The 18,291-nt window shown below is 35.0% G+C and overlaps 1 protein-coding gene across 2 annotated transcripts in view; it reads left to right on the forward strand.

The window, feature by feature from the left end:
* VPS13B (vacuolar protein sorting 13 homolog B) overlaps positions 1-18,291 on the forward strand; it is a 331,777-nt gene that overhangs the window by 224,973 nt on the left and 88,513 nt on the right. For both annotated transcript variants that reach the window (XM_032222762.1, XM_032222761.1), the window contains exons 37-39: positions 12,396-12,598; positions 14,088-14,295; positions 14,518-14,702. In XM_032222762.1, the coding sequence (XP_032078653.1) occupies positions 12,396-12,598; positions 14,088-14,295; positions 14,518-14,702 (596 nt within the window). The remainder of the gene's footprint in view (positions 1-12,395; positions 12,599-14,087; positions 14,296-14,517; positions 14,703-18,291) is intronic.

The following is an 18,291-nucleotide window of genomic DNA, read 5'->3' on the forward strand; positions in this document are numbered from 1 at the left end:
TAACAAACAATGCATGCAACATGATCTTTACTTTTAGTGTACAAATACTTTTAGTATTTAAAAGCTTAATATAAATATATACAATCACATACATTGAAACTCAAGTAAACAAGGAATATAGTCCTCACATTTTAAAATGTACAACTTAAGATGTAAACATTAAGATTTAATGTAACAAACACAAAGTTTACAAAATAAATAATACTGTACACACAAATCATAGTCAAACAATACTAATTTCCTTATTTTTTTTTAAAAAAAAAACAGCTTTAATGGTATCTGCTAGGCACATAAGATAATCTGATTTCTTTTTTTCACATGTATGGAATCATCTATTCAGAAATGCCTCTGAATTTAAGAATAATACCCTGCCTTACCCAGCTGTAGTACCATCTGGTTCTGAACATGTGTTTTAGTGACTATGATTCTCCTTCATCCTTTTACTCCTTTCTCCTTATCTTAAGGTGGACATTAGCAGAGGGATGTAACTGGACTTTACAAATTTTCTGGTACATTGGAGGAAAAAATTAAAAATGAGTTTATCATAATTTATAAATTAACAAACTAATCATAATTCAAGCTTCTTGGAACATCTGAAAAAAACACTATTCCAAAATGGCATTTAATGTTTATGTTTATTCTGAAATCCTGATGTTCTCATTTGTGTTTTTTTCCCAGACATAAAATTATAAAAACTGACAGAAATGTCAGTGATTGAATGCTGTTTAACAGCCTTTTCAGTTATACATTCCACAGTAATAATGCATGTAGCACTTAGCACTAGCACTTAGACTTATATACCACTTCTCAGTGCTTTACAGCCCTCTCTAAGCAGTTTACAAAGTTAGCATATTACCTCCAAAAATTTGGGTTTCATTTTACCCACCTCGGAAGGCTGGAAGGCTGAGTCAACCTTGAGCCTGGTGGGATTTGAACTGCAAATTGCAGGTAGCAGAAGTAGTCTGCAGTACTGCACTCTAATCACTGCGCCACTGCGACTCAAGTAGTATGTGATCTTTTGGATAGGTGATGGGGTGATATCCCTGTTAGTTATAGTCTCCCAAATGTAGGGTTGCATGATGCAGTGTTTTCAACCTCAGGCAAGACACCCTTATATTGAGCAGGAAGATGTGAAGGGTGTTAGCTTGAATAGGAAAGGAACCCTATATGGTCAGGAAGCTTGATAAAGTAGTGTTTCTTCAAGGCAGTTCTGACTTCCTTCCATCCATTACTGTTCAGGTCTTGCCATTCAATCCAGCAGGTTCCAGAGCAAGAGGGACAGATCTCGGTACATCTGATTAATGTTTGGTCCTTGAACTAAAGCATTTGTATACTGTATATACTCGAGTATAAGCCTAGTTTTTCAGCCCACTTTTTGGGCTGAAAAAAGCCGCCTCGGCTTATACTCGAGTCAGTGAAAAATTTGCCCGAAATGGAGGAGAAAAAGGGGCGGGGCCATGCCGCTGGGTGACACTCGTGAATGGCCCAGTGCCCCTGTGAGTTTCCCCTCCCTCTGTGTCAGTTTGCCGCGCAGCGCGCACCGCACCATCCCCCCTCCTCACGTTCTAATGTAATGCAGGGCTGTCTTACGATTCCCCTTCCTCCCCCTCCTGCCGCTCTGCAACGATGTCCCACCTCCTCCTTGTTATGGCAAGCAGCCACATAGCGATGTCCCACCTCCTCTGGTACAGTGATCCAATGATAGGAATCACTGTGCCGTGTGTCATAGGAGGCGGGACATCGCTCCCGCGGCTGCACGGGACATCATCATCACAGCGGGACATCAGCATCATGAGGTGAGTGAAGTATTTCATTGAATACACCGCTAGTTTACTGTTTTTCTTTGAAATAAATATTCAAAAACATTATTGGTATTTATTTTTATTTTTGAAATTTACCGGTAGCTGCTGCATTTCCCACCCTAGGCTTATACTCGAGTCAATAACTTTTCCAGTTTTTTGTGGTAAAATTAGGTGCCTCGGCTTATATTCGGGTCGGCCTATACTCGAGTATATACGGTAATCAGTTTTAGTATAATTGCTCATTTTAACTTTTAAATGAAAAAGCAAGGCACCTTATTTAAGTTGTACAACCCCAAGTATTCCAAGAATATCCAAGTATTTCTTCACTATAATATCCCTGTTATAGTTAATCAGTTCAGCATTGATCAATTCAGCATTGCCAAAATTGTGAGATTTTTTTAGAGTCAATTTTTATTTGTACAGTGCATCTGAAATAATTCTGAGAGCCAATATATTCCAAAGTATTCCAAGATCATGCTGGCCAGCAGAAGAAGATGATCATATCTGTTGTATTTTAAAACTTTGAGTAAAATCTATTGGCTGGATTTGTATTTGCTGCTGTTACAAAAAAGAACAAATAAAATCTACTATCATAAAATCATCATTTCATCTGCAAGAGTAATCAGTGTTCTCTTATTTTTAAGTGGTCACAGAGTTTATTACAAGCACAGTTTGCGATTCATTGACATAATCTAGGACAGTAGTTTGAATAGTAGAAGAAAATGAATTAAGACATTTGTAGTTATTTTCAGTAAAGTTGGATTTTGTTTTTACATAAAATAACTTAGTAATCATATTTTATATAGGTTACTTTTGCAATTTGTCCAGTAATTCTGATTGTGATATCTCACTTAATCAGTGGAACAGCTTGCTTCCAGAAGTTGTGAATGCCCAACACTGGAAGTCTTTAAGAAGATGTTGGGTAGCCATTTGTCTGAAACGGTATAGGGTTTGCTGCCTAGACAGGGGGTTGGACTAGAAGACCTCCAAGGTCCCTTCCAACTATGCTATTGCATTATTGTATCTCACAGCTAAAACAGAATGGAATAGTAGGGAAAAGATAAAATTCGGAGGGAAGAATAGAAATCATTTTTTCAAGCCTTGAGCTGAAGAATGAAACACATATCAGTATATTCCTTTGTTCTTTTTCATGTATTTAGAAATTATTTCTTTTTCTTACATTGAAATTATTTGGCTAAAAGAAATCATCTACAAATAAGAATTGGAAACGGTAAAAGCTTCAAAATACAATGCATTGTATTCTCTCAAATACAAAGGATTTTACAGAAACCAATACAGTTGATTTTTTTTTCAAAATCCATGCATCTAATTGAAAAAGTCTGCCAAAATGTTGTCATATCTTTTGATGCTTAAAAATACTTACCTTAGGAAAAATATAGCATAAAGTTAATTCTGACGACTTAAAATAATAAGCCAGAGTAACAATCTTCTTAGAAGTACCACAAGACTTTTAGAAAAAAAATCATAATCATAAACCATCCCAGTGCTTAAACAATAGGAAATTAATTCCTTGTCAGTAAAAGCTAGAAAAAAGAAGCAAAACGTTTTCATGGCTGCTGAGGGTTGAAGTGGAAGTTCAGCTGGTAGACATCTATCGAAATCACTAACGAATCATAATGAATATTGGGTGTGGGCATCAGGGTCCTGTCACTTTTGATGCTGTGTCCCAAATAGCTTAAACACAACACTCAAGGAAAGGTGGCGACCTCATCAGCTCTGTAACATCTGGGATTTTATTTGTCATTTTGGCATACTCTGCAAGCGCAAAAGAAAGAGTAAAAGAGGATTATCCTGACAATGAAATGAGTTACTGAATCTTGTGATAATGAAAAGCAGAACAATCCTAATTCTTTCCTATAGTCCCTAAGGTAGAGCTGCTTTTATAGTTTTGCAGACCTAAATGTAGGAGGGAAGAACAGATGGCCTAAAATCCCTGAAATAGGATACTACCTAATCCCAGGACCGAGTATCACTATTAATCCTGGTCAGATGTCCTAATGTTACTTTATAATAGAATTCATAGTTGCTGTTGATAAACTGGCTTCTTCCATCATCTCCCTGCTAATACAATTAATCATAGCATGCTGATTTTGATAAAGACAATGCCCCAAATATAAAACTCTATTATAAACAAAATTCCATTTGCCAGTTAATTTAGGGAAATGTGAGCAAAGATTATATTCAGATGGAATGACCTACCCAATGTTCTGCATAAATGGAATTGATACAGTAATAATGGAATACACTCTGTGATTATTGCACATTAAACATAGTAGAATGTTTAAAATGTTAGGTTCACACAATAATTTAACAGTTCTGAATTGCTTCTTTACTTTGTTTTGGAGTACTAATAAACTATTTTTACAGGTAAGGTACAGGGTTAAATATTCTTCTAAGTATTCTAATCATAAAGCTGCAATTAATCAAAAAAGACAATATATTATTTAAAATTAGCTTAGATATATTTGCTCTGAATGAAGATACAAAACAATTAACCAAAAACTATCAGATCACCATCTGATTTCCAGATTATTTAATGTTTAGCACTGACCGTGATGTACCTGCTCCTTTCCTAAATGGAGATGAGCTCATTTCATAAAGATAACCATCTCTGACTTTGCTTCTGATTCATTGCTTGTCTGAACTCCATTTGAACCTTGTTAGACAGAAAACAAGCAGGGCTCTTGGCCCAGACTATAAAATATAATTAAGCCCTTTTGAAAAGATACGTAAAAGAGCTTTGTTCCCCCCCACCGCCCCCCAAATAGATCCACTACCTCCAGCACAGCCAATAAAATTAAATGAAGCACTGCCTGCAGTGGATTAAAGTAATATAAGTCCCTGAATGTTTAGTGTTTGAAGTAACTCAAACAAAATATATGTTCAGATTGCCAAGGCTGCTGTAATGCAGGAGGAACATACATTAAGGATACGTTCAAGGATTTGATATGTTCAAGGTCATTAATATCTGTTTATCACTGATAACACATCTTGTATTTTTACAGAGTCCATATGAGGCCATATATAATGCTAAAAAGTCTCAGTGAAGATTGGTTAATTGACAATGTTGAAGTATGGTACTCTAGTGACCGTTCATTCTCCCCAAACTCGATTTCACACAAATGAGAAATCCAGTAGTCTAATCTATTGTGTTTGATCATTACTAATTTTTTCATATAACCTGATAGTTTTGTTGCTGGTGGTGTAAGTCTGGTCATTTCAGCTAGCACAGTCTTTTATTAACAAAAATGCCATCCTTTAAGATCCTTTAATATCTTATTAAGTAGATCTTTGTGATCTTCTTTTGTGACAATGCTAATTAGTTTCGATTGTGCAGTTTGCAATCAAAGGAAATTAGCAGTGGTAAGCTACACATCAGGATTCTTTCATTAGCCCTGCTGTTTTGACACCAATTTTTTTCCCCATCCCTCCTCAACCTTCAGTATTGCCAGTAGAAGCAGATGATGAGGAAACTGGCTGAGAATGGTAATTACCGGATGGGTAATAATAATCCAATAAAAGTCAAAGAGGAAGCTCACCAAAGATGTACGGTGTTCCTTTTTAATCTCACTCTGATTAGGCCTGAGCCAAACTGGCCTTTTAAAATTCTCTGTCAAATTACCAGAAAAAGAAATTAGATGAACAATTTCTCAAAATTTCTCTTAAGCAACAATCCTTTTAGCGATGACAAAGAACCACTGCCAAAAAAAATAAAAATAAAAACCATTGTAAAGCATTCCCTCATGAGATCTTCACCTCGATTAAACCTCCTTCAATTAAATCTCAATAGAAACATAGGATTTCAAGGAGTTTTCAGGAGAGACAATGTTCCAAAAAATAGAGGAAACAATTCTTTCATACACATGGTAGTTTTCTCTGTCTCTTTCCTCTTTCATATATATAAACACACCCATAAGATCATGCTAGAGCTATATTAAAAACATTTGTTGTGTAGGTTTAAATCAATCATTCTCACCTAAGCTTCAAGCGTCTTAACTTAAACCAGTAAGATTTCTGACAACTAAGTTTTCAATTGGGTGTTTGGAGGCAAAAGGGTAGAATAACAAATATAGAAATTATAATAGATTTGCCTAAATGTTGCACCCAAAATATCTTGTCTTTCTTCAGTTAACAAAACTAAAATGCTTTTGGAAGAACTGTATGACCAGATTTACATACCATTTTTCATATTTCATTATAACTTACTAACTAGTCAGTGATTCCCAATGGAAGAAACATCTGCTATTTAAAATATTTAATATTATGACCCAGAGTTCTCCATTTGTAACTAATGGGTTTTTAAACTGACCCGAGGATGAGAAAAGTAAGAATATTGGTACTCTTCAAATTTTTGAAGATGCTTTGTAATTCTTTTCAATATCTGAAAATGTTTTTTTAACCATATTAGTGGAATTATTTCTTGAGTTTGGGATTTTAATTTAAAAAAAACCTCCCTAACCATTTAAATGCAAGAAGCCTAATTGATTTGGTTACATATTCAGACACAGTGCATACATTTGAGAGATTATTATTGGGTAGCAGTTCTTACATAACTTGTTTGAACCTATAATCTTCTTAATTCATGACAGACTGCAGGTTTTCCATATAGTAACGTCCTAGCAAACAGAAAGGTGGTTACAAACTGGGTCAGATAACAGGAGAAAAGCAAGAATTTTCTTTGAATAGTTCTGCCAGTCAAAGTCCATAGGTAATATTGTGGGCAGATGTTCTTATATTAATTTCTGTAATCTTGCTTTCTTGCTTCTTCATGTACTTTGTTTCAAATTACTTAAAGGTAATGCAAATGCACGTGTTCATTCATTCACAAACCACACATGTATAAGTACACTGAATCTGTTTGGCTGGAAATTGTGCAGAACAACTCCTAGGTTTCCAAGAAAGAAGGAGCTATTGGCAGAAGAACGAAGCTGACATATCATTTTGGTCCAAGAGAAGAAGCTGTTGGAGATAAACCAAGAAGCAGGATACAGCTATAAATAATTATTTAAGAGAGTAGAGCTAAATGGGAAGGAGAAGACTGCTTAAAATGATTTTCTTCTTGCAGGAGCACTTCAGAAAGCCTGGGGGAAAACATAAAATATATGGACCATTACAATTTTGCTGCTCAGGAATGAGGGAATTTTTTTTACAGTTGCCTTTACTTATTTGCCCTTGTCAATTGTCATTGTGCTACATCTTTCACTATTATGTTTTGAGAGCAAAATAAGTTATATAGTGGTTTATAAAAGTTAATAGTTCTGGCTTCAAGTAATTGCTATGCAAATCAGCTTCTGGTTAGTATCAATCACATGCCTCCACATTTGTCAAGCATTCCTAGATCACTTCCAGCTGTATAAAGACTACCTACTTATTTCTTTCTAGCATATGGCATCCCATACTTTATAATGACATACAGAAGCCCCATTTTAAAGGAGTCTGATTGCCTTTTCTCCATCAACACATTGATACATCCAAGCTCTATAAAGGATCAAAGCAGACCTTCACAATGCAAGGGCTGGCAATATTTTATAAACCTCCTCTAACCATTTTTATTAAATTGTAGAATAGTTGATCAAATTGTTCTTCTCTTGAAAAAAATAACTGCTCAGCAAAACAACATGTTAACTTGCATGATATCCATGAAGAAAATTGTAAGCGTTGGATAGCAACAGATTTGGGAATAAATAAATAGATTCTATGAGCTAGTACGGCAATGACAGAAATGATTAGATTGCTTCAAAGGAAACTAATATTCTACAATACATTTTTCTCAGAGTATCCTTGGAGAGCTGTGTCAAAGCTTTATATATTGGTAGGGAGAAAGGAAATGTCTTTAAACTTTTTTTCACCTTTTCCAGCTAACAATAACCATGGGAATTCATCTTGTACAGTGTAGTTCATGCAGATGCGTAGAGATCCTACAGTTATCCTGTGGGGTATGGTGATAGTTTCCATTTATGTTTCAGCACCATTTCCTGTAGTGTGTAAAGCCATGTTCTCTATGCACCTCAGCCCCTGTCCAACTTCCAATCCTTTCATTAGATGCAATGTGATTTCTGCGGCAAAATGTAGTTCATCCTAAAGGCGAAACAAAACAACTGAAAAATAAAGCTATAATGGCCTTGAGAAAGAATTTTGTTTCTTAGTAATATTAAAATATACTTTTTTAATTGTGCAACTTCGGTATACAGGTAGTCCTTGACTTACAACCACAATTGAGCCCAAAATTTCTGTTGTTAAGTGAGACATTTGTTAAGTGAGTTTTTCCCCATTTTACGATCTTTCTTGCCACAAATGTTAAGTGAATCACTGCAGTTGATAAGTCAGAAACCTGGTTGTTAAGTGAATTTGGCTTGCACATTGACTTTGTTTGTTCAAAAGGTTTTTGTTGCAAAAGGTGGGACACACCAATGGTCATAAGTATGAACCAGTTGCAAGCATCTGAATTTTGGTCACATGATTGTCGGGATGCTACAAAGGTTCTAACTATGAAAAATGGACATAAGTCACTTTTTTCAGTGCCGTTGTAACTTTGAACGGTCATTAAATGAACTGTTGTAAATTGAGAATTGCCTGTAGTTGCTTCTGGCAGTATAAATTATCTTCATTTCAAATTCACAGAAACCTTTTCTTTAGAGATCACTTGGACAAAAATAAAATTCATACTACTTGAAAAGAATATTCCATCAACGTGTGTCTGTTTCTTAGACAGGCCGAAAGATGGGTGGGGTTACAGTCCTTTTTTTATAAATATATTGTAAGCAAACTAGGATATACATGTGATTGTCTAGTGCAACTGTGTATTTCTACAGCATAGTATAGCCTTTATTGTCATTGTACAAAATAAATTCAACAAAATTGGTTATTGGATATAATAAAATGAAATGCACAAAATGCAAGAAAAACAAAATGCACAGGTACAGTATAGGTGGTACCTTGCTCAATAGTAGTAACTGTGAGAGGGATCTTGGAGTCCTAGTGGACAACCATTTAAATATGAGCAGCAGTGTGCAGCAGCTGCCAAAAAGGCCAACATAGTTCTAGGCTACATAAGCAGAGGGATAGAATCAAGTTCACCTGAAGTGTTAATACCACTTTATAATGCCTTGATAAGGCCACACTTGGAATACTGCATTCAGTTTTGGTCACCACGATGTAGAAAAGATGTGGAGACTCTAGAAAGAGTGCAGAGAAGAGCAACAATGATTAGGGGACTGGAGACTAAAACATACAAAGAACGGTTGCAGGAACTGGGTATGTCTAGTTTAATGAAAAGAAGGACTAGGGGAGACATGATAACAGTGTTCCAATATCTCAGGGGTTGCCACAAAGAAGAGGAAGCCAAACTATTCTCCAAGGCACCTGAGGGTAGAACAAGAAGCAATGGGTAGAAATTAATCAAGGAGCGAAGCAATTTAGAACTGAGGAGAAATTTCCTGACAGTTAGAACAATTAATCAGTGAAACAGCTTGCCTCCAGAAGTTGTGAATGCTCCAACACTGGAAGTATTTAAGAAGATGTTGGATAGCCATTTGTCTGAAACAGTATAGGGTTTCCTGCCTAGGCAGGGGGTTGGACTAGAAGACCTCCAAGGTCCCTTCCAACTCTGCTGTTGTATTGTATTGTATTGTATAATACATCATGTGCCTAGTGAAGTCTTCAAGGCCATTGGGTGTAAAGAGGCAGTTATTCCATGAACCTTGTTTAGCAACCACAATTGAAACCAGTAGCTTTGTTGTTAAGCAAGGTGGTTACTAGATGACAAATCACATGACCATGGCTATGTTTTCCTTTTCTCCTTCCCTCACCTTTGCAGAGTGGGAGGGATTGCTTAAACAAGCAATGGGTGGGACACTGACAAACGGTCTGGGTACCTACTTAGAATATAGGCTATAAATTAATCCACCTTTACATAAGATGCCGCCTTCTGGTTTACTTGGAAAATCTTCCCCACTGAGAAATATCTTTTTTAAGGTTTGCATTAGTTGTGCGCAATAATTTATGAAGTAGTTTCTATGTTGCTTTGAGTTGACAGCAGGATCTGGGTAACACTTGTCTTGAGTTCTGAAACTTTTCCATTATTATCAAATTCAGTGAAAGAACTGAGCAAGTATTTGTTCTGTGAACTCATAAACATTATTATGTTACAGAAAGCTTATTTTTAAAGAGCATTAATTCAATTTGTTATAAAATTATTCTTGGCATAATAGCTACTTTTCAAAATTTACAATAAGGAAACAGGCTATTTTCCGTAATTTCTAAAAGAAATTAATAAGTAAATCTTCCTGCTTTTCTCCCTCAACACAGTTGATGCAAATTCTTTCATGTTACACACATGGGACAGGGCTCTGACGTATAGAGGGATTGGGGAGTTGGGGCAGTTGAATCACAGGTTTGGAGATCCTATTCTATGAAACAGCTGCCTATTGTAGACCTTGGATGTATTTTTTTAGTTCATTTTTATAAATATTAAATTTCTTTAGAAAAATAAGCCATAGGCATTACAAATTAAGCATAGTGAAATTCAATATTCACAATGACAATTCCAAATATGAGCACCATAGTTAGAATAGGGGGGAGTACCCCTGGCTGAGAAGTCCAGTTCATTTCAATGTATTGTCGTAAGTATAAGAGAGGAAATTAAAGATTTTTTAAAGACTTAGAACTGGACTAGGAGTCTGTAATTTTAAAACAATACTTTTCGCAAAATAAATATTTTCCACCAAATTTAGCAGTGAAGTTCATAATGTTTTAAACTGTAAATAAATTATAAAAGGATTTTTTTTACTGTAAGTGTATGATACATAAATCAGTTGACTGAAGAAATTATTGAAGTCACAAAGTATACCTAGCAAATGGAAGATAGACAATTGCCCATTTTAGAGTAAATGTTTATCTGTAATTAAAATGCTACACAAACAACTGGAATTGATCTTTCATCACATCCCATCTTTAAGTCTTCCTCTTTGAAGCTGCAAGTAGTATAGAGCTATAGAATAAATCTATCACAGCTAAACCAAGTCCCTTAGCGTTGTTAAATATTAGGATCCAGAATATAATTACTGTTACTGAAAATGTTACACGTTCATTTACTAATAATAACAAAACTTAAAATATCAGTACAGTAGAGATCATAGGACAGTTTTTTCCTATTGGCATAAAAACATAAGATTATACTTTAGTGGTAAATAAAATTGCCTATCAAATTCATAGAATTTTTCATTTATATAGCTGGTTCAATTGCTTCAAAACACAGCAGCTTCCTTTTTAAGCTGATAATTATGAAGACATTATGCAATTTTACATTGTTTATTGACATTTTATATGCTATAACATTTATTTTGTATATTATAGACATACAGCATATGCGGTATATTTAATGTGGATTCTATAATGAACTCAAATATTGATATTTCTTTTTCTCATATCAGAATGCCGAATAACTTATCCCCTTTTGGATGGGCGATATAGTTTGAACAATTTCTTGTTTTTGGCAATTGACTAATCAATTATTAGGCTTGTTGCTTTCTACCTTGGGAAAATTTGCTGTCACGTTATGTTACAGAAAGCTTATTTTTAAAGAGCATTAATTCAATTTGTTATAAAAATTATTCTTGGCATAATAGCTACTTTTCAAAATTTACAATAAGGAAACAGACCATTTCCCCTAATTTCTAAAAGAAATTAGAAGGGGAAAACTTCCACTTTTGACTCATCTACACATTTCTCTAGAAAGATAATCTAGTGATTTTTGCAAGCTTGAATGAGACTCAATATTATTCTCAGCAAGAAAGACTTCTACCTTGTTATAAGGTGACAAGAATCATTCTGATTGTAGTGGCATTAAAAATCCGTTTAATAAATAAATAAATATCTTTATCTTAGTTTCATCAAGGCATTTCTTGTTGATTTTCTTCTAACCTGGTCAATCTTTTGAATTATTCTACTCAAATAGCTCTAGGACTCCATGTTTGTATTCTGGTGTTCAATATTATTCTTTTTTTTCTGGAAAATTAAATATTCTAAAAGGAGAAAGAATTCTTGCTGTTAATTCTCTTAACATAGCTCATTCAAACATTTAAGTATTATTAGAAAATGTGTTTTTGTTCTTCTGTGTTTGTGATCTTCTCTCATTCTTATATTTTCCCCCTCTTATTTGCCTTTTCATATTTCATTGTTGATACTTTCATTTTCTCAGATAATAATTATGTTTAACATGGTAACAACTTAATAGATAATATGGCAATTTAAATTCATGTATTAATTAAAATACTAATTCACATTTTGCCAAACTGTTTGCTATATTCTTTGAACATCTCTTTAGTATAAAAATAGAGTTTATTAAAAAAAACCTTTCTTTTTACATATTAATACGCGAGTTAATGCTTATGTGAAAAAAATTATAATTGTCTGGTGAAAATTTACTTTAGTTGTAAAGGCTTTAAATATATATGATTTGTACATACTTATATAAGTTATTCCTTTAAAACTAAATATTTTATTTCTTGAAAAGAAAAAGCAACATATACTTTATGCATAATTAATGGTAGTTTTTCTTTACGCTTACCTTAGGTATAATTAATAAATCATCACTTACCCTTGACATCAGTGATTTCCTTATAAAGACAAGTCTTCAGGAGAAAAGCAGGACTCTGGTTGGACCTATGTGCTGCTCTGTCACCATAGAAGCTAAATGGTGTAAACATAGCGGGAATCCTGGTCCCGAACTGGTTACTCCAAAAGTCTGTATTGATATAAGAGGCGGACTGATCCAGGTCTGTATGTAGAAAATTATTTGAAATTGTGGACAGAATGAGTATGGACAATAAAAAGTTTAGCTGAGTTAAAGAAAATTCTTCTTAAGGAAATCTTAGACAGGGTGTATTTTATCTTAATATGTGGAAATGACATATAGATTTCTATGTGCTTAGGAATATTATATGGCTTATTAACAAGATCCTTTTCTGAGCAGACTATATTATGTCTATCATTTTTTTCCCTATAGCTCTAAGTAAATTTCAGTCTTGTAATCTGAATTTCAACTGTTTTGAAAAGATTCAAAGGAAATGACTTCACAGTATTGCCTATTATATATAATTTTATATTCCTTCTACGTAATAACTTCAGATCATTTGAAAATAAAACCAGAAAATTGTTAAATGGCAGATGACCAACACCGGTAGCATATTCTCCTGATGACTGTTTATATTCTACTTTTAGCCAAGATGGAGTCCTAAAATTGTTTGCAACTAAACTGCACAAAAAAGAACATATTAATTGTAAATGCAGATACTTACTACTACTGTTTGAAGTCGTAGGCACAATTCCAGATTTTTCTCTCTTTACAAATTCCAAAACCGACTATTGGTAAATGTGCCACCCTACAGAAGGTCCCTTTCCACTGAAGAGCAGAACCTGGTTTTTGACATTTCATTACACAGTTCAGTCTGCAGCTCCTTCCTCTAAAATTAGCTGCAGAATGACAGGGGTTAGCTGATTTGAAAGATATAAACCCATTGGATTACTTAACTATAGCTGTATGTAAACACTGTGCCATTTGACTTAAGAAGTCTGTCTTGGGAGAGAAATGAAGACTTGAGGAAACGGACTGTTGTTACGCAATTTTGTTTTTCTGATAGATAGTTCCAATGTTTTCCTTTCCTAGTTTGCTTTTTGAAATAGATGCATAATGTTGGTAACAGTGTACATAATCCCATAATCTTCCAGTCTAATCCCTAGACTGACTGGAGATACCTGAGTTGAAATTGAAATAATATGTAGAAAACATTATTTGGGAAAGATGGGAAAGAACATACTAAAGTACGTAGGTGATATAAAATTAATCATCTACAGTAGTGCATTAAAGTTTTTGAACTCTTGAATTTTCAGTATTTCTGATCAATATGATTTAAAACAAATCCTAAAACTAGATAAAGAGAACACAATTAAACAAATGAGTCAAAATATACTTGATCATGTATTTATTGAAAGGAAAGACAAAAACAGATTTCTTGCATGCCACTATTAAGAGATCTTATATTTTTTCTCTATATTTAAAATAAATCTTGCTTCAAGATTTTTGCAGGTTTTTTTTTTTTTTGCTACTATAAATACATTCTGCCTTCTTGATGCATGAACCAGTTTCTCTGATAAATCTAAAAAGGTCTTAGAATAAACTTTCTAACAATTAAGTTACCGGAAAGAAGTGGATATAAGGTATTTAATTTTTTTCAAGTTGCTCACTATGATTTTTCTCATTACAAGGTTTTTTGGGGACAGGAACATTTGAACTGCTTAGTTCTTCTTAATGAACTTCTGCAAACATACCTTGTTCAAGAAGACAAAATAGAAGGACAAATAGCCAGTCAGATATATCCAGTACAATTTTCAATGGAGAAGAACCAGATTTCTAAAACGGAACATACTTCAGATGATCTACGAACAGGCCTATTTCAGTATATACAAGATACAGGTATTATGCTGCAGTTTGTACTAATCTGGAGTACTGAATATTACTTTTCTTTCAATAAATTTTAACAGATTAAAAAAACTGTTTTTTTAAGTTTGTGGGTGCTTTTAAAATTTGGATTTCATTTTATTTTTTCTTCTTTTAATTTATTTTAACTTGATTGTTCTTATAAGACATTATTTGGGTAAAATATTCTTCTTCCTCCATTTCACCTCAATTTAATAGATACACAAAAACTACCAGGTGCTTATGAAGTTGTGTTTTACAATGAAACTGAGGATGATCCAGGAATGATGTTATGGAGATATCCAGAGCCCAGAGTACTCACCCTTGTGAGAATCACTCCAGTTCCTTTTAATACCACTGAAGATCCAGATATTAGCACTGCAGATCTTGGAGATGTACTTCAGGTTGGTAGTATCTTTATTATTATTATACAATTGTATCACAGCGGCCAGTTGTTTCGCCGGATTTGGCATTGGTTACTAGTCGGGCCCCACCCAGGGGCCTAGGACGTCGTAACGTATTTTCGTAATATGCGTGCAGATCCAAGCAGTGCGGCTTTTTGCATTTGACTGATGTTGATTTTGTCAATTTTTAACTGTTTTAAATGTAATTCCAGTGCTTTTGGAATAGCACCCAGTGTGCCAATTACCACTGGAATTACCACTGCTGGTTTGTGCCATAGTCGTTGAATTTCGATTTTTAAGTCCTGGTATCTTGCGATTTTTTCATGTTCCTTCTCGGCGACCCTGCTATCACCTGGTATTGCGATGTCTATGATTGTGACCTTATTTTTCTCAACCAGTGTGATGTCTGGTGTATTATGCGCGAGTATTTTGTCGGTTTGTATACGGAAATCCCACAAGATCTTGACCATCTGATTTTCGGTGACTTTTCAGGCTGATGTTCCCACCAGTTTGTTGCTGTTTTAATATTATAATTTTTGCACAAATTCCAATGGATCATTTGTGGTACTGAATTGTGCCGCAATTTATAATCAGTCTGCACGATTTTTTTACAGCAGCTGAGTATGTGATCAACAGTTTCATCAGCTTCTTTGCAAAGTCTGCATTTGGCATCATCAGAGGATTTTTCGATTTTGGCCTTAATGGCATTTGTGCGGATAGCTTGTTCTTGCGCAGCCAGGATTAGTGACTCTGTTTCTTTCTTTAATGTACCTGTTGTTAACCATAACCAAGTTTGTTCACTGTCCACTTTATCTTTTATTTTTTCCAGAAATTGGCCATGCAGTGCTTTGTTCTGCCAACTCTCCATTCTTGATTTTATCACATCTTTTCTGTATTCTTGTTTCGTCTGTTGGGCCTTCAGTAGATTTTTGTTCTTTACTTCGATTAATAGATGTTCTTGACTTTCTTTTAAATAATCAGCCAATCCATGTTTTTCTTCTTCAACTGTTTGCTTCACTTGTAATAATCCTCTGCCACCTGATTTTCGGGGCAGGTACAGTCTATCAGTATCACCACGTGGATGTAAACTGTAGTGCATTGTCATTAGTTTCCTGGTTTTTCGGTCCAAAAGGTCCAAATCAGCTTGTGTCCAGTTAACTATACCAGCTGTGTATCTTATAACTGGTATTGCCCAGGTATTTATGGCCTTGATTGTATTTCCACCATTCAATTTATATTTTAAAATTTTCCTAACTCTGTTGGTGTACTCTCGCCTGACAATAGTTTTTACTTCTCCATGCTTGATGTTATCCAACTGCAGAATGCCTAAGTATTTGTAGGCTTCATTTTCATTGCATTTAATTAATTGGCCATTGGGCATTTCAATTCCCTCACATGCAGTGATTTTGCCCCTTTTTATGGATACAGTGGCGCATTTTTCCATGCCAAACTGCATTGAAATATCGGTGCTGAATACTCGGACTGTGTTTGTCAATGATTGGATTTCTATTTCTGACTTTCCATAGAGTTTCAAATCATCCATATATAGTAAATGTGAAATTTTTTCAGCTTCTTTGGCTGTTTGGTAGCCTAATTTCATTTTTTTTAAGATTACTGATAGTGGGATCATTGCGATGATGAAGAGAAGAGGTGAAAGTGAATCACCCTGGAAAATTCCTCGCTTGATATTAACCATTCCGTAGATCTCATTCCCTACTGCCAACTCAGTTCTCCATTGTTTCATCGCCTTTTCAGTAAAGGATGTAATATTTTTGCTAATGCCAGTTGTTTCTAAGCATTTTATGATCCAACTATGTGGCAGTGAGTCAAGTGCCTTTTTGTAATCAATCCAGACCATATTCAAGTTCGTTTTTTCTGTTCTTACAATTTTCTAATATCATTTTATCAATTAGAAGCTGATCTTTGGTGCCCCTGCTCCTTCTTTTGTTGCCTTTTTGCTCTACTGGCAAGATGTTGTTTGTTTCCAAATAATCCATCATGTTATCTGCAATAATGCCTGTGAGTAATTTGAAGGTTGTTGGCAAGCATGTTATTGGTCTGTAGTTTTCAGGTGTTGTTCCTTTAGTTGCATCTTTCTGAATCAAGTATGTTTTTCCAGTTGTCAACCATTCATCAATTTGGCCCTTTTGTAAAATTTCATTCAGTTGCCTGGCCAATATTGCATGTAAACTGGTCAGATATTTGAGCCAGAAACCATGTAATTGGTCCTTTCCAGGTGATGTCCAATTCTTTACCTTTTTAACTCGATTTTTGACCATCTCAGTTGTTATTTCTAATACTTGCATTTGTTTGTTGCCAATGCTTTTCTCAAAGTCATGTATCCACTTTGCTTTCTTGTTGTAGTCCTTTGCATTTTCCCACAATTCTTTCCAGAATTCAACTGTGGCCTGTTTTTCTGGTTTTTCACTTTTGGTGTCACCATTCACATTAAGACTTTGATAAAAACGCCGTTGGTCTGATCGAAATTGCTGATTTTGTTTATATTGGATGATTCGTGCCTCATATCTTTCAATTTTTCTAGCTGTTGCTGTTATCTGCTGTTTTACAATCTCTACAGCTTCATTGATGTTTCTTGTATCCAATCTATATCGTCTGATTAGCCGATCTATGATTTTGTTGTTTTTAAGCCGTTGCTCATGCATGTTCTTTAAGTTACTAGCATCTGCCCTTAATTTTTTGATTTTTTGTTCTAAACGGATTTTCCACTTTGGCTTTGATGCTTTTTCTGTTGTGTGACTAGGTACTTTAATTTTAATGCCTAGTTCATTAGTGACTATTACAGCTGCGCTGTACATTAACTGGTTTGTTTCCAAGATGGATCCCGGTTCAATTGTTGAAAACACTGCATTAACCATTTTCATGATAGGGGCCAAAATTTTCTTAGGCACAGTTTTTAGTGATGGTAAACGTTGCCTTTCCTCATTAAGCAGAAAATGCTCCATGATCTTATCCTTCAATTCTTTTGTTTTTGAGTTAGTTCATCAGTTGGTTCAGTGATAACTGGTTCTAGTGGTGGTGATGTTATTTCCTCCCCGAGAGCTTCTTCTGGGAGTTCTACTATAATGTCTTTAGTTGTGTCTTGAATATCAGTTATTTCCGCTTGTGATATTGTTTTTTGGGTTTTGCAATTTGCCTGAATTTCCTCATGTTCAACTTCACTAAACACTTTATTCCGTATAATAAATCGCCTTTGATCTGCTAGTCGTTGTTCACTAACATTTGAATCTGGATATTGTTGTTTCCATAATTCATACATTCGCTTTAAATAGCCTCTTTTTTCTGGCTCTGAGTTGTAGTAACAGGCCGTTATGGCACGGTTTTCATCTGCACTATATTTTTGTCGTTTTGTTGGCTGGTCCACTTGTAGCCCACTTGTCGACGGATGTCCAGGGACCCCAACATCCGCCGCGGCCCTTGTTAACCCGCGCGACGACCGATGCGGTATGGAATTCTTATTTGTTTTTTTCACCATATTGTATGGGTTGGCGGGGGGTTTTTTACGGGACCAGATGCCAACCTGACCCCAACCCTCCTCCTTTCTCATCCGGGCTTGGGACCGGCAACGGCG

The sequence above is a fragment of the Thamnophis elegans genome, chromosome 8, assembly GCF_009769535.1.
Source record: "Thamnophis elegans isolate rThaEle1 chromosome 8, rThaEle1.pri, whole genome shotgun sequence".
NCBI classification, from domain to species: Eukaryota; Metazoa; Chordata; class Lepidosauria; order Squamata; family Colubridae; genus Thamnophis; species Thamnophis elegans.